Source organism: Oncorhynchus keta, chromosome 18 (genome assembly GCF_023373465.1).
Source record: "Oncorhynchus keta strain PuntledgeMale-10-30-2019 chromosome 18, Oket_V2, whole genome shotgun sequence".
Lineage (NCBI taxonomy): Eukaryota > Metazoa > Chordata > Actinopteri > Salmoniformes > Salmonidae > Oncorhynchus > Oncorhynchus keta.
In genome coordinates this window covers 40,947,887-40,964,237 of record NC_068438.1, presented here as the reverse complement: position 1 = coordinate 40,964,237, position 16,351 = coordinate 40,947,887, and the positions used below count along the sequence as shown (strand labels likewise).

The 16,351-nt window shown below is 46.1% G+C and overlaps 1 protein-coding gene across 4 annotated transcripts in view; it reads left to right on the top strand.

The window, feature by feature from the left end:
• The window catches only part of LOC118377995 (rho guanine nucleotide exchange factor 17-like), a 121,953-nt gene that overhangs the window by 78,925 nt on the left and 26,677 nt on the right, over positions 1-16,351 (top strand). For all 4 annotated transcript variants that reach the window (XM_052468276.1, XM_052468275.1, XM_052468274.1 and 1 more), the window contains exons 2-4: positions 8,372-8,449; positions 11,693-11,875; positions 13,838-13,954. In XM_052468276.1, the coding sequence (XP_052324236.1) occupies positions 8,372-8,449; positions 11,693-11,875; positions 13,838-13,954 (378 nt within the window). The remainder of the gene's footprint in view (positions 1-8,371; positions 8,450-11,692; positions 11,876-13,837; positions 13,955-16,351) is intronic.

Genomic DNA, 16,351 nt, shown 5'->3' with positions numbered 1-16,351 from the left:
CAACAGCCGAGTTCAGCTGGACCTGCGGCTATCAACAGCCGAGTTCAGCTGGACCTGCGGCTATCAACAGCCGAGTTCAGCTGGACCTGCGGCTATCAACAGCCGAGTTCAGCTGGACCTGCGGCTATCAACAGCCGAGTTCAGCTGGACCTGCGGCTATCAACAGCCGAGTTCAGCTGGACCTGCGGCTATCAACAGCCGAGTTCAGCTGGACCTGCGGCTATCAACAGCCGAGTTCAGCTGGACCTGCGGCTATCAACAGCCGAGTTCAGCTGGACCTGCGCAAGAAAAGGAAGGTTGCTCAACAACAATGACAAAAATCACCAGAATGGCTTACCAAGAAACACTAACCAAGAAACACTTCCAAAAGGACTAATTCAAGGTACAGAGGAGTTGGGGAACTCAACAATAAAGGCAGAGATTCTTATTGCTCACTTTAATCCATTGTAGAGGATGTGGACAGGTGACGGACGTTTTTCCGTCAAGCTGACGTCTTCCTCAGAGTGACCTGACCTTTGCACATAGCTCCTATTTATAGGCTAGTGGCTCATTGAGACACAACAGTGTATCAACATTATAACATGTTTCAAGGTCAATGGTAAATTATAGCACCAAATAATGAGAGAAAGAGTGTGTCTCATTAATCAGTAGTCCATGTCAAAATATATATAGGTTATATCTGGATTTCTGTGAATCTGGAGACACAGAGACCCAAACAATCAAGGCAACAACATTATAGAAACGAGGACAGTGAAAAACCATCGTTTAGCCCCTTTGGATCCACAGTGTCTAAGGATTACTGTCAGAATGCCTCTCTTTGTTTTAGTCTACGTACGATGTCACTTCCTCTTGGTGAAATTTGAACGTGTTCTATACCTACAAAGAGCAGGGAGGAAGGTGAGCCATGGTACTGCAACAGATGCAGTAGGCGTGTATAGTAAATAAACTCAGCAAATAAAGAAACGTCCTCTCACTGTCAACTGCATTTATTTTCAGCAAACAAAACATTAAATATTTGTATGAACATAAGATTCAACAACTGAGACACAAACTGAACAAGTTCCACGAACAGAAATTGAATAATGTGCCCCTGAACAAAGGGGGGGTCAAAATCAAAAGTAATAGTCAGTATCTGGTGTGGCCACCAGCTGCATTAAGTTCTGCAGTGCATCTCCTCCTCAGGGACTGCACCAGATTTGCCAGTTCTTGTTCTGAGATGTTACCCCACTCTTCCACCAAGGTACCTGCAAGTTCCCGGACATTTCTGGGGGGAATGGCCCTCACTCTCCGATCCAACAGGTCCCAGACGAGCTCAATGGGATTGAGATCCGGGCTCTTTGCTGGCCATGGCAGAACACTGACATTCCTGTCTTGCAGGAAATCACGCACATAACGAGCAGTATGGCTGGTGGCAGTCATGCTGGATGGTCATGTCAGGATGAGATTGCAGGAAGTGTACCACATGAGGGATGAGGACGTCTTCCCTGTAACACACAACGTTGAGATTGCATGCAACATCAAGCTCAGTCCGATGATGCTGTGACACACCGCCCCAGACCATGACTGACCCTCCACCTCCAAATCGATCCCGACTCGTCAGTGAAGAGCACATTTTGCCAGTCCTGTCTGGTCCAGCAACGGTGGGTTTGTGCCCATAGGCGATGTTGTTTCTGGTGAGAATCTGCCTTTACAACAGGCCTACAAGTCCTCAGTCCAGCCTCTCTCAGCCTATTGCAGACATTCTGAGCACTGATGGAGGGACTGTGCGTTCCTGGTGTAACTCGGGCAGTTGTTGTTGCCATCCTGTACCTGTCCCGCAGGTGTGATGTTCGGATATACCGATCCTGTGCAGGTGTTACACGTGGTTTGTCACTGCGAGGACGATCAGCTGTCCGTCCTGTCTCCCTGTAACGCTATCTTAGGCGTCTCACAGTTCAGACATTGCAATTTATTGCCCTGGCCACATCTGTAGTCCTCATGCCTCCTTGCAGCGTACCTAAGGCACATTCACACAGATGAGCAGGGACCCTGGGCATCTTTCTTTTGCCGTTTTTCAGAGTCAGTAGAAAGGCTTTTTTAGTGTCCTAAGTTTCATAACTGTGACCTTATTTGCCTACCGTCTGTAAACTGTTGGTGTCTTAACGACCGTTCCACCGGTGCATGTTCATTCATTGTTTACGGTTCATTGAACAAGCCTGGGAAACAGTATTTAAACCCTTTTATAATGAAGATCTGTGAAGTTATTTGTATTTTTACGAATTATCTTTGAAAGACAAGGTCCTGATAAAGGGGACGTTTTTTTTGCTGAGTTTAGTATATGACATTTGTGGTGCTACAATTAACGAAGCTTTGGCTTTTGTATTCTTGACCTTTTCTCGGGTGATAAAGAACTTTAGAATTGGTCGTATTGTCACATTCTACACGGCGGCCACACTAGTAACTGCCATTGGACTGCCTGGCAGCCAAGTATCACGCTTCTTGGGCAGCTGCTGTGTATAACGGTTTCGGCTAGATTGCGCGCACGGAGGAAACAAATGGAGGATGAAATTAACTCTGGTAGATTTGTATCACTTATGAGGATGTTCCAGTGTTTCAGTACAATGGCTTTGACGTGACCGGCACATGGGCTGTGCTCTGTGGAAAAACACACACGTGGGGGCGTTTTTGTCCTGGTTTGTATTAGTGCCCGTGGGTAGGCGTTGACGTTCAGTCTCCCTAGCACGGGTATCAGCGTGGCAGGAACCTGGTGCGCATATCATTAGCTTTGCACTCGAAATCTATGTCTGTACTACAGTTGGGTCAGTCTTTTATTTTTGTGGATTGTAAGATCCAATAAGTCTATTTTCTCCTGACTTCCCTCTGCTGTGAATTTGAGATGGGAGTAAGAGAAGTTAATATATGAAATTAACTCTGAGAGGAGAGCGTCAGTAACGTTCCATATCAGGATGTCATCAAAGTATCTTTTCTGGAAATATGGGTTTTTCTTGACATAAATTAAGGTCTCCTCCCGTTATCCCATCAATAAATTTGTGTAACGGATGTGAAACGCTAGAGCTTAGTTAGCGGTGGTGCTGATGTAACGGATGTGAAACAGCTAGCTTAGTTAGCGGTGGTGCTGATGTAACGGATGTGAAACAGCTAGCTTAGTTAGCGGTGGTGCTGATGTAACGGATGTGAAACAGCTAGCTTAGTTAGCGGTGGTGCTGATGTAACGGATGTGAAACAGCTAGCTTAGTTAGCGGTGGTGCTGATGTAACGGATGTGAAACGCTAGCTTAGTTAGCGGTGGTGCTGATGTAACGGATGTGAAACGCTAGCTTAGTTAGCGGTGGTGCTGATGTAACGGATGTGAAACGCTAGCTTAGTTAGCGGTGGTGCTGATGTAACGGATGTGAAACGCTAGCTTAGTTAGCGGTGGTGCTGATGTAACGGATGTGAAACGCTAGCTTAGTTAGCGGTGGTGCTGATGTAACGGATGTGAAACGCTAGCTTAGTTAGCGGTGGTGCTGATGTAACAGATGTGAAACGCTAGCTTAGTTAGCGGTGGTGCTGATGTAACGGATGTGAAACAGCTAGCTTAGTTAGCGGTGGTGCTGATGTAACGGATGTGAAACAGCTAGCTTAGTTAGCGGTGGTGCTGATGTAACAGATGTGAAACAGCTAGCTTAGTTAGCGGTGGTGCGTGCTAAATAGTGTTTCAATCGGTGACGTCACTTGCTCTGAGACCTTGAGGTAGTAGTTCCCCTTTTGTGGAGCGATGGGTAACGATGCTTCGTGGGTGACTGTTGTTGATGTGTGCAGAGGGTCCCTGGTTTGTGCCCGGGTATGGGCGAGGGGACGGTCTAAAGTTATACTGTTACATTTGCATAGTTAGGAGCGAATGCAGCTCCCATCGCTGTACACCGAATCTGTTTGTAGAAACTGCCTGCATATGGGAAGTAATTTGATGAGGGCTTTTTCAGTGAGAGACCGAATAAATTGAGGCCTGTGTCATGCGGGATATTAGTGTAGAGAGACTGAACGTCAAGTGTAACCGAGATGCTTTCAGTGTTGCATCTATAGTACTTTATTGTCTTCAGCCCTGGTGTCTCCTGAAAAAGGCTGACAAGGCACACATTTAGAGGTGGAGAAATCAACACACAGAGAAAGGGGTTCAATAGGGCTACTGTTAACTGACACTATGGGATGTAAAGGAGGTTCATCCATACTTTGATATATTTTGGGTTAGTCTTAATAAACAGGCTGGGTGTGACATTCTTTGTTTCCGTTATCCAACCCTCTGAAAGAGCGTTATCAATGAAGCTAGCTATATCATGGTTTTGTCTGTCTGTGGGGTTGGAAGGGAAAGGGACCAAGAACTAAGCATCTGAGTTGAGCATAGACCTCACAATAATTTTTCCCTGCTTAATACCATAATAAACCCTCCCTTATCAGCATTTATCACAATATCAAATAAAACTTGGTCACATGTGCCGAATACAATAAGTGTAGACCTTACCGTGAAATGATTACTAACAGTTGAAGTCGGAAGTTTACATACACCTTAGCCAAATACATTTCATCTCCCTTTTTCACCATTCCTGACATTTAATCCTAGTAAAAATTCCCTGTCTTAGGTCAGTTAGGATCACCACTTTTATTTTAAGAATGTGAAACAATTTATTTAAGCTTTTATTTCTTTCATCAAATTCCCAGTGGGCCAGAAGTTTACATACACTCAATTAGTATTTGGTAGCATTGCCTTTTAAATTTGGGTCAAATGTTTTGGGTAGCCTTCCACTAGCTTCCCACAATAAGTTGGGTGAATTTTGTCCCATTCCTCCTGACAGAGATGGTGTAACTGAGTCAGGTTTGTAGGCCTCTGTGCTCGCACACGCTTTTTCAGTTCTGCCCACACATTTTCTATAGGATTGAGGTCAGTGCTTTGTGATGGCCACTCTAACACCTTGACTTTGTTGTCCTTAAGCCATTTTGCCACAACTTTGGAAGTATGCTTGGGGTCATTGTCCATTTGGAAGACCCATTTGCGACCAAGCTTTAACTTGGTCGCAAATGTCTTGAGATGTTGCTTCAATATATCCACACAATTTTCCTGCCTCATGATGCCATCTATTTTGTGAAGTGCACCAGTCCCTCCTGCAGCAAAGCACCCCCACAACATGATGCTGCCAGCCCTGTGCTTCACGGTTTGGATGGTGTTCTTCGGCTTGCAAGCCTCCCCATTTTTCCTCTAAACATAACGATGGTCATTATTGCCAAACAGTTCTATTTTTGTTTCATCAGACTAGAGGACATTTCTCCAAAAAGTATGATCTTTGTCCCCATGTGCAGTTGCAAACTGTAGTCTGGCTTTTTTATGACGGTTTTGGAGCAGTGCCTTCTTCCTTGCTGAGCGGCCTTTCAGGTTATGTCGATATAGGACTCGTTTTTACTGTGGATGTAGATACTTTTGTACCGGTTTCCTCCAGCATCTTCACAAGGTCCTTTGCTGTTGTTCTGGGATTGATTTGCACTTTTTGCACCAAAATACGTTTATCTCTAGAAGACACAACGCGTCTCCTTCCTGAGCGGTATGACGGCTGCGTGGTCCCATGGTGTTTATACTTGCATATTATTGTTTGTACAGATGAACGTGGTACCTTCAGGCATTTGGAAATTGTTTGTTAACAAGAAATGTAGCAGTTGTTTGTTAACAAGAAATTTGTGGAGTGGTTGAAAAACAAGTTTTAATCACTCCAACCTAATTGTATGTAAACGTCCGACTTCAACTGTTCAAGACCTGAACCAACAGTGCAGTTCAAGGAGACAATATCCGGATTGTCTTTCAATTCCTTCAGCGCGTTTTGTTCATCGTTACTGAGATGATCTGCTTGTTAGAGGTTTTGCTGGCTAATTTAGCAACATCATGTTCTGTCAGCCTCCTGTAGGTGAGAACAGAGGGACTCTCATTAACGGAAGGCTTCTCTTCGAATGTCCTTTTAGTTCTCTCACATTCCCGATGCATCATAGTTCCGAAAACATTTGCATTGCCATGACACGAGGGTTGCCTAGTGTCACAGAATCAATTATTTAAATGCAATTAACGAACACATTTGAATGTGTCAACTTTAAAATGCAAAAGGGTCCATCCTATTGGAAGGAGAGAAGGGAGAGTGCTTCACCCAGGACTGACACTTGGACCTCAGTGAAAGGCCCTGGAGAAGTGTTGATTACCCAGAGATCTTGTTGCAGTTTCAACTGGACCTCCTCAGGTGGGCTGGGGGTTGACTTCCTGTTCAAACTATGTCAGCTTGACATGACGAAACTGATTTCATTTTAGACTATATCAAGATGACATGAAAGCGTGCATGTGTATCCCACGTTAATGGACTTGACTGTCACCAGATGTACACTCTCTTTCTCACTCTCTCTCTCCCCCTCTCAAATCAAATCTATTTATTTGGTCTGCATAAACAGTTTTGCAGATGTTATCGCAGTTGCAGCGAAATGCTTATGTTTCTAGCTCCCAACAACGCAGTAATATCTAGCAAAGCCATCTCCCGCTCTCTCTGTGTCTCTCTGTCTTTCTTTCTCTCTCTCTCTCTGTGTCTCTCTCTTTCCTTCTGTCTTTCTCTCTCTCTCTCTGTGTCTCTCTCTTTCCTTCTGTCTTTCTCTCTCTCTCTGTCTCTCTCTGTCTTTCTTTCTCTGTCTCTCTCTCTGTGTCTCTCTGTGTCTTTCTTTCTCTGTCTCTCTCTCTGTGTCTCTCTCTCTTTCCTTCTCTCTGTCTTCTCTCTCTGACTTGATGCTATGCAGTGACGGCACTGTCACCTTCCTCAGGCTAGGGACACATGAATGCTCCCCTACTGGGTCTTGTGGGAGATCCAGATGTAAATGTGGGATGTTATTTTTGTAACGTTATTATTAGGACACGGAGCAGGAAAATATGAGCCTCCAGCTGTCTGGTATTTAGGGTAATGTTTACTAGTGTTGATGGAGTCTGGGTTGTCTGTTGCACTGGTTAACAATTGATTCATATTAGCCATTAGCCAACACCAATGGCGACAGCTAGTCTTCCTGGGGCCGACATATATTAACACAACCTGGACCTGAACCCATAAAGAGAAAGCAGATGTGACATTGGCCAGTCGGCCAGGAACAACTCCCTATGGCAAGGACCCTTGAGAGGAACCAGGCTGGGTGGAGATTAGAAAGCATAGTTAAGTCATGTCTGTTCTAGTGTGTTCTGGAATAGATGACTTGGTCATGTTTTGTTCTGGGGAAGTATATAATGTGTTATTCTCATATCATGTGAAGAATCAGTGGAGGCCGTCTGAAGAACTATGGCTTTGATCCTGTGTTTGTCTGTGTTTTAGTGAACCCTGTGACAGAGCAGTGGTCTGTGGGTCAGACAGTTCTCCCCTGTGGGTTTAAGGGGCAGAGATGTTCCCTGCCTGCCTAAGAGGAAGCTCCAGTGATTAGCGACTAACGTTAGCGCCAGAATGGAACACTGAAGAACTCTAGAGAGCCAGCAGAAAACCTGGTAACTGTTGCTGCGGGGGGCGGGGCTAAGATGGAAGATGCTGCTGGTTGGCGTGGCAACAATGAATACAGGACGTGTGTGTGTGTGAGTGAGAGAGGCAGAGTCTCGTTAGCCACCTGGGGCAGACTGGGTTGGCCTGACTCATCCGGTCTTGCTCTTCTCCCTCTCGTTCTCGTTCGCTCTCCCTCTATCTCGCTCTCTCTCTCCTCACTCTCTCTTCTCTCTCTCCTCTCTCTCTTTCTCCTCCCTCTGTCACTCTCTCCTCTCTGTGTTTGTCGACTAGAGTTAATGTATTTCATTCAGTGATTTAATTCATTGATAGACTAACTTCTCTGAACCATATTTCCACTGTCTCTGTTAGTCTTGTTGCATCAGGGCCAGATGTCTCCTGGTGCGTTGCTTCACAATCTCGAGGTACACAGAGAAAGAGAGATAAAATAGACAGAGGTTTTGAGGAAAGGAAGATGGAGAGAACAGATCGTTAGGAATCTGAGCCTAATATTCCCTGGGGGTGTGTGTGTGACGTCCCAGTGTGTAGGATGTGTAGAGCGTGACTGCTGGTAGTTTGCTGTGTTAGTCTTGATAAGGCACGAGTCTCTTCTCTTCATCTATTAGCCTTTGAGCCATAAGCCTTTGACAAGATTGTATCTTCTCTGTAGGGGACACACACATACACACACACACACACACACACACACACACACACACACACACACACTGGTGTTTTTCCCAGTGTACAGATTCCAACCTAACCATGTAAACAGGAAACCCTTATTTCGATGACAGTCGAGCCAAATTGTGTGTGGGTGTGTGTGTGTTATGCCATAGCACTCAGTGTTGTCTCCCCCCGCAGGATATGAGAAGACATGTCGTGATGACCCTCCTGGACACTGAGCAGTCTTATGTGGAGTCGCTCCGGACACTCATACAGGTAATACTATACACACACACACACACACACAGGAACCACCAGTGCTAACAGATGGTTGAAGTCTTAATGTCTTAAATGTTAAAGGACTCCTGCTAAAGCCCCTCTCCTCACCCCTCAGCCACATATCTCACCGCCTCATTCAGACAGGCAGTCTCCCCACCCAAACCCTCTCCCTCTCCCCACCCAAACCCTCTCCCCCTCCCCACCCAAACCCTCTCCCCTCCCCACCCAAACCCTCTCCCCACCCAAACCTTCTCCCTATCCCCACCCAAACCCTCTCCCCACCCAAACCCTCTCCCCCACCCAAACCCTCTCCCTACCCAGACCCAAACCCTGTCCCTACCAAGACCCAAACCCTGTCCCTACCCAGACCCAAACCCTGTCCCTACCCAGACCCAACCCCTCTCCACACCCAGACCCAAACCCTGTCCCTACCCAGACCCAAACCCTCTCCCCACCCAGACCCAAACCCTCTCCCCACCCAGACCCAAACCCTCTCCCTACCCAGACCCAAACCCTCTCCCCACCCAGACCCAACCCCCCACCCCCCCATGTCTATCGGATAGATCAGAGAGGGGAAAGAGAGGCTTGAGAAAGAGGGGAAAGAGAGGCTTGATAGAGGGGAAAGAGAGGCTTGAGAGAGGGGAAAGAGAGGCTTGAGAGAGGGGAAAGAGAGGCTTGAGAGAGGGGAAAAGAGGCTTGAGAGAGGGGAAAAGAGGCTTGAGAGAGGGGAAAAGAGGCTTGAGAGAGGGGAAAGAGAGGCTTGAGAGAGGGGAAAGAGAGGCTTGAGAGGGGGAAAGAGAGGCTTGAGAGAGGGGAAAGAGAGGGGCTTGAGAGGGAAAGAGGCTTGAGAGAGGGGAAAGAGAGGCTTGAGAGAGGGGAAAGAGAGGCTTGAGAGAGGGAAAGAGAGGCTTGAGAAAGAGGGGAAAGGAAGGCTTGAGGGGAAAGAGAGAAGAGGGGAAAGAGAGGCTTGAGAGGGAAGGAGAGAAAGAGGGGAAAGAGAGGCTTGAGAAAGAGGGAAAGAGAGGCTTGAGGGGAAAGAGGGCTTGAGAGGGGGAAAGAGAGGCTTGAGAGAGGGGAAAGAGGAGGCTTGAGAGAGGGGAAAGAGAGGCTTGAGAGGGAAAGAGAGGCTTGAGAGAGGGAAGAGAGAGGCTTGAGAGGGAAAGAGAGGCTTGAGAGAGGGAAAGAGGGAGGCTTGAGAGAGGGGAAAGAGAGGCTTGAGAGGGAAAGAGAGGCTTGAGAAAGGGGAAGAGAGGCTTGAGAGAGGGGAAAGAGAGAGGCTTGAGAGGGAAGAGAGGCTTGAGAGAGGGGAAAGAGAGGCTTGAGAGGGGAAAGAGAGGCTTGAGAGAGGGGAAAGAGAGGCTTGAGAAAGAGGGGAAAGAGAGGCTTGAGAGAGAGGGGAAAGAGAGGCTTGAGAGAGGGGAAAGAGAGGCTTGAGAGAGGGGAAAGAGAGGCTTGAGAGGGGAAAGAGAGGCTTGAGAGAGGGGAAAGAGAGGCTTGAGAGAGAGGGGAAAGAGAGGCTTGAGAAAGAGGGGAAAGAGAGGCTTGAGAGAGGGGAAAGAGAGGCTTGAGAGAGGGGAAAGAGAGGCTTGAGAGAGGGGAAGAGGGCTTGAGAGAGGGGAAAGAGGAGGCTTGAGAGGGGAAAGAGAGGCTTGAGAGAGGGGAAAGAGAGGCTTGAGAGAGGGGAAAGAGAGGCTTGAGAGAGGGGAAAGAGAGGCTTGAGAGAGGGGAAAGAGAGGCTTGAGAGGGGAAAGAGAGGCTTGAGAGAGGGGAAAGAGAGGCTTGAGAGGGAAAGAGAGGCTTGAGAGAGGGGAAAGAGAGGCTTGAGAGAGGGGAAAGAGAGGCTTGAGAGAGGGAAAGAGAGGCTTGAGAGAGGGGAAAGAGAGGCTTGAGAGAGGGGAAAGAGAGGCTTGAGAGAGGGGAAAGAGACGCTTGAGAGAGGGGAAGGAGATCGGGGGAACAGAGGCTTGAGAGAGGAGAAGAGGGGGAAGAGAGGCTTGGGAGAGGAGAGAGAGGGGGAAGAGAGGCTTGGGAGAGGAGAGAGAGGGAAAGAGGCTTGAGTGAGGAAAGAGAGGAGAAGGAGGGGTTTGATAGAGGAGAGGGGGATGAGAGACTTGAGAGAGGCTTGAGAGAGGGAAGAGGCTTGTAAAGAGGGGAAGAGAGGCTTGAGCGAGAGGGGTAAGAAAGGCTTGGGAGAGTTGAGAGAGAGGGAAGAGAGGATGAGGAGAGAGAGAGAGGGGGAGAAAGGCTTGGGAGAGTTGAGGAGGAAGAGAGGCTTGGGAGAGTTGAGTGGGAAGAGAGGCTTGCGAGAGAGGGGGAGAAAGGCTTGGGAGAGTTGAGGGGGAAGAGAGGCTTGGGGGAGTTGAGAGAGGGGGGAAGAGAGGCTGAGGAGTGAGAGAGGGGGAAGAGAGGCTTGGGAGAGTTGAGAGAGGGGGAAGAGAGGCTTGGGAGAGTTGAGAGAGGCTTGGGAGAGTTGAGAGAGGCTTGGGAGAGTTGAGAGAGGGGGAAGAGAGGCTGAGGAGAGAGAGGGGGAAGATAGGATAAGGAGGAAGAGAGGCTGGGGAGAGGGAAGAGGGGCTTGGGAGAGGAGAGAGAGGGGGGTAAGAGGCTTATGAGAGGGTGAAAGAGGGGATATGTTAAACTGCAGCCATAGTAAGCCCAGGTGCCATGTAGTCAAAACAGAATGAGAAGCGTGTGTGAGACGCCATCGATTAGGCACCCTCTGAACAGACCCCAAACACACACTCACACTATATAAATAAACAATGCATCTCGCGAGCACACACACACACATACACACACATCATACCAACTCAGGCTGTATACGTAGATCACACACAAATACACCATTCCAACTCATGTTCTACACACGCAACAGCACTGCAGTGTGTGTGCTTGTTTCACAGGGTCTGTGGCTTGCCTGGAGTTCACATTTCACGGGGCTGGTTTCAGGAAAATAAGGTTTAATTTTCCCAAAATTGAAACGTATCGTCTTTCTCGCTCTCTCTACCCCCTCTCTCTCTGTAACTCTCCCTCTCTCTCTCGCTCTCTCTCTACCTCCCTCTCTCTCCTCCTCTACCTCCCTCTCTCTCTACCTCTCTCTCTTTCTCTCTTTCTCTCTTTCTCTACCTCTCTCTCTCTCTCTCTCTCTCTACCTCTCTCTCTCTCTACCTCTCTCTCTCTCTACCTCTCTCTATCTCTCCCCCTCTACCTCCCTTTCTCTCTCCCCCTCTCTATGTGTAGGGCTATATGCGGCCTCTGAAGCAGCCAGACAGTGGCTCCCTAGTTGATCCCTCATTGGTGGATGAGATGTTCTATCAGATCCCAGAGATCCTGGAGCACCATGAGCACTTCCTGGAACAGGTCACCGGCTGCATCAGCCAATGGCACGACAAACAGACCGTGGGTCAGCTGCTTATCCAATCGGTAAGTACCTCCCTCCATCCAATCACTGTACACCATGGACAATGGAAAAAACACGGGTAAATCGATGTGGTCCAGTACAGGTAAAACATAATCATTAAAACAAAATGTCAAGAAAACTACAATACACCATCATTTACCATGCCTGTATGTCAGCCACATGGAAAATCAGTGAGTTGATGTGGAACCGTGTGGTATACTCTACACATTGATGTGGAACCGTGTGGTATACGCTACATATTGATGTGGAACCGTGTGGTATACCCTCCATATTGATGTGGAACCGTGTGGTATACTCTACATATTGATGTGGAACCGTGTGGTATAAGCTACATATTGATGTGGAACCGTGTGGTATACGCTACATATTGATGTGGAACCGTGTGGTATACGCTACATATTGATGTGGAACCGTGTGGTATACGCTACATATTGATGTGGAACCGTGTGGTATACGCTACACATTGATGTGGAACCGTGTGGTATACGCTACACATTGATGTGGAACCGTGTGGTATACCCTCCATATTGATGTGGAACCGTGTGGTATACCCTCCATATTGATGTGGAACCGTGTGGTATACGCTCCATATTGATGTGGAACCGTGTGGTATACGCTACATATTGATGTGGAACCGTGTGGTATACCCTCCATATTGATGTGGAACCGTGTGGTATATGCTACACATTGATGTGGAACCGTGTGGTATACGCTACATATTGATGTGGAACCGTGTGGTATACGCTACACATTGATGTGGAACCGTGTGGTATACGCTACACATTGATGTGGAACCGTGTGGTATACGCTACATATTGATGTGGAACCGTGTGGTATACGCTACATATTGATGACGACAACACTTACATTTTGCGGAAGGCGGAGGTGACTGTCCCATTCCCGAGACACATCAGGGGACACCTCAGTACAGGCTACCAGTGTAGGACTGATGACTGACAGAATGTCATTACATAAATGTTCTACCTTTTTGGTCATGTAGTGTTCCTCCGAGAGAGACACATACAGTGCCTTGCGAAAGTATTCGGCCCCCTTGAACTTTGCGACCTTTTGCCACATTTCAGGCTTCAAACATAAAGATATAAAACTGTATTTTTTTGTGAAGAATCAACAACAAGTGGGACACAATCATGAAGTGGAACGACATTTATTGGATATTTCAAACTTTTTTAACAAATCAAAAACTGAAAACTGGGGCGTGATACATCAAACATCTGCTATCTGAGCAGCTAACCGATCGCTGCAGCTGTACATAGTCTATCGGTAAATAGCCCACCCATTTTTACCTACCTCATCCCCATACTGTTTATATACTGTTTTTATTTATTTACTTTTCTGCTCTTTTGCACACCAATATCTCTACCTGTACATGACCATCTGATCATTTATCACTCCAGTGTTAATCTGCAAATTTGTAATTATTCGCCTACCTCCTCATGCCTTTTGCACACAATGTATATAGACTCCCCTTTTTTTTCTACTGTGTTATTGACTTGTTAATTGTTTACTCCATGTGTAACTCTGTGTTGTCTGTTCACACTGCTATGCTTTATCTTGGCCAGGTCGCAGTTGCAAATGAGAACTTGTTCTCAACTAGCCTACCTGGTTAAATAAAGGTGAAATAAAATAAAATAAATAAAAAACATTTTTAATTTGAGAAATACTGCACCAAACATCTCAATTAGATTTAAAACGATGGATTTCATGATTTTATCTTACATACATTCAGACAATTTTGTCTGTTGTTGCTACGGTGTCTCTAAAGGGACAAAGAGTAATATTGCCACTTCTTTTTTTTTTTCAAGCTAAAATATGCGAGGCACAGATGTTCAATTCACCGAGCCGAGTTCTGCTAGGAGCAAACCCAATCTTTTCTTTACAGTATATTTTGCCTGTTAATATTCTCTCTCTCCTCTCCCCTCTCGGCCTTTCTCTCTTCTACACAGTTCTCCAAAGAGATTCTTGCTAATATTTATTCAGCATACATCGATAACTTTCTGAACGCCAAAGACGCCGTGAGGATCGCAAAGGAGGCCAAGCCGGCATTCCTCAAGTTCCTGGAGGTGAGTGTGTATGTCTACGGTTTTTATGAGTGTGTGTGTCCACTGTCTATATGACACTTGTAGGTGAGTGTGATGCACAGACTTGTCTTTAGCTACTGTGTGTGTCTCTGTGTGTGTGCATTTGTCTCGGAGTTTGTGTCTCTGTGAGTGTGTGTGTGTTTGTGTTTGTTTGTGTGTGTTTGTGTCTCTGTGTGTTTGTGTCTCTGTGTGTTTGTGTTTGTGTCTCTGTGTGTTTGTGTCTCTGTGTGTGTGTCTCTGTGTGTGTGTGTGTCTCTGTGTGTTTGTGTCTCTGTGTGTGTGTGTTTGTGTCTCTGTGAGTTTGTTTTTCACTTTGTGTGTGTGTGTGCGCACACATCCTGTCCCTCCTGCTCGTCCAATATCAGTTTTCTCAGGAGGTTTTCTTGAGAAAGAGTTGCTCGATTGCTGATTCTCTGATGCTGGGGGAACACTACAGGACTTTAAATTACCCTAACAACGCTGAGCCTCTCACATTAAACAAACGTCTTTCCTGTAGATTTGTTGTCTTGCCAACGTAGTGGTGCAGATGGAAGGTCACACACTAGAACAATCGTCACTTGGTCATAAGGATTCTCCATGCCACCACGCTGTCTCTTCAAAACCAATTATGTGATTATATTGTTAATGTAGCTACAATGAGCTGTGGCTCAAAGCAGCCTCATAAACATTTTCAGTCAGACATTCACGCTTGCCATACAACGTTTAAATATCTAGCCAACATTTTGAATTGAATAACATTTCTTGTGAACTTCAGAGCTGTAAAGATTTGACACTTTTAAAGGCAAGTACAAACACATACTAGTAGTAGTCATTAGTCCTGTTCTAGTCTATATATTCATACTAGTAGTAGTCATTAGTCCTGTTCTAGTCTATATATTCATACTAGTAGTAGTCATTAGTCTGTTCTAGTCTATATATTCATGCTAGTAGTAGTCATTAGTCCTACTCTAGTCTATATTCTGGGTGATGTGAAACAACGTCTTCATTTCACTGTCCTCTTCTCTGGCGGGCTCCAATTGGCTATTGCTGATCACCGTACTCAAAACTTGTCGTTGTACATTCACACGACAAGAGCATTGCACATTTTGTGCCGATAAAATCAAACGCCCAAAGACCGGATCGGCCGCACACCCTCGAGTAGGCAATGACATCGGGATTTTGTCTGCGATCTCAAAAACTTGTTTGAGGCAGCTTAATTGGGGCCAAATGGTGTAGTGTACACTCAGCTTGAGGTAGAGCAGTCTGACCCAGCTCTTTGTGTGACAGGCAGGTTCTACTGAAGTGAACCATTTACATTGGAGTCATTAAGCAGACTCTCTTATCCTGAGAGACTTACATTAGTGAGTCATTTAGCAGACTCTCTTATCCAGAGAGACTTACAGTAGTGAGTCATTTAGCAGACTCTCTTATCCAGAGAGACTTACAGTAGTGAGTCATTTAGCAGACTCTTATCCAGAGAGACTTACAGTAGTGAGTCATTTAGCAGACTCTTATCCAGAGAGACTTACAGTAGTGAGTCATTTAGCAGACGCTCTTATCCAGAGAGACTTACAGTAGTGAGTCATTTAGCAGACTCTCTTATCCAGAGAGACTTACAGTAGTGAGTCATTTAGCAGACGCTCTTATCCAGAGAGACTTACAGTAGTGAGTCATTTAGCAGACTCTCTTATCCAGAGAGACTTACAGTAGTGAGTCATTTAGCAGACGCTCTTATCCAGAGAGACTTACAGTAGTGAGTCATTTAGCAGACTCTCTTATCCAGAGAGACTTACAGTAGTGAGTCATTTAGCAGACGCTCTTATCCAGAGAGACTTACAGTAGTGAGTCATTTAGCAGACTCTCTTATCCAGAGAGACTTACAGTAGTGAGTCATTTAGCAGACTCTCTTATCCAGAGAGACTTACAGTAGTGAGTCATTTAGCAGATACTCTTATCCAGAGAGACTTACAGTAGTGAGTCATTTAGCAGACGCTCTTATCCAGAGAGACTTACAGTAGTGAGTCATTTAGCAGACTCTCTTATCCAGAGAGACTTACAGTAGTGAGTCATTTAGCAGACTCTCTTATCCAGAGAGACTTACAGTAGTGAGTCATTTAGCAGACTCTCTTATCCAGAGAGACTTACAGTAGTGAGTCATTTAGCAGACTCTCTTATCCAGAGAGACTTACAGTAGTGAGTCATTTAGCAGATACTCTTATCCAGAGAGACTTACAGTAGTGAGTCATTTAGCAGACGCTCTTATCCAGAGAGACTTACAGTAGTGAGTCATTTAGCAGACTCTCTTATCCAGAGAGACTTACAGTAGTGAGTCATTTAGCAGACACTCTTATCCAGAGAGACTTACAGTAGTGATGTTTTCGGACGATGGACAGGGACTCT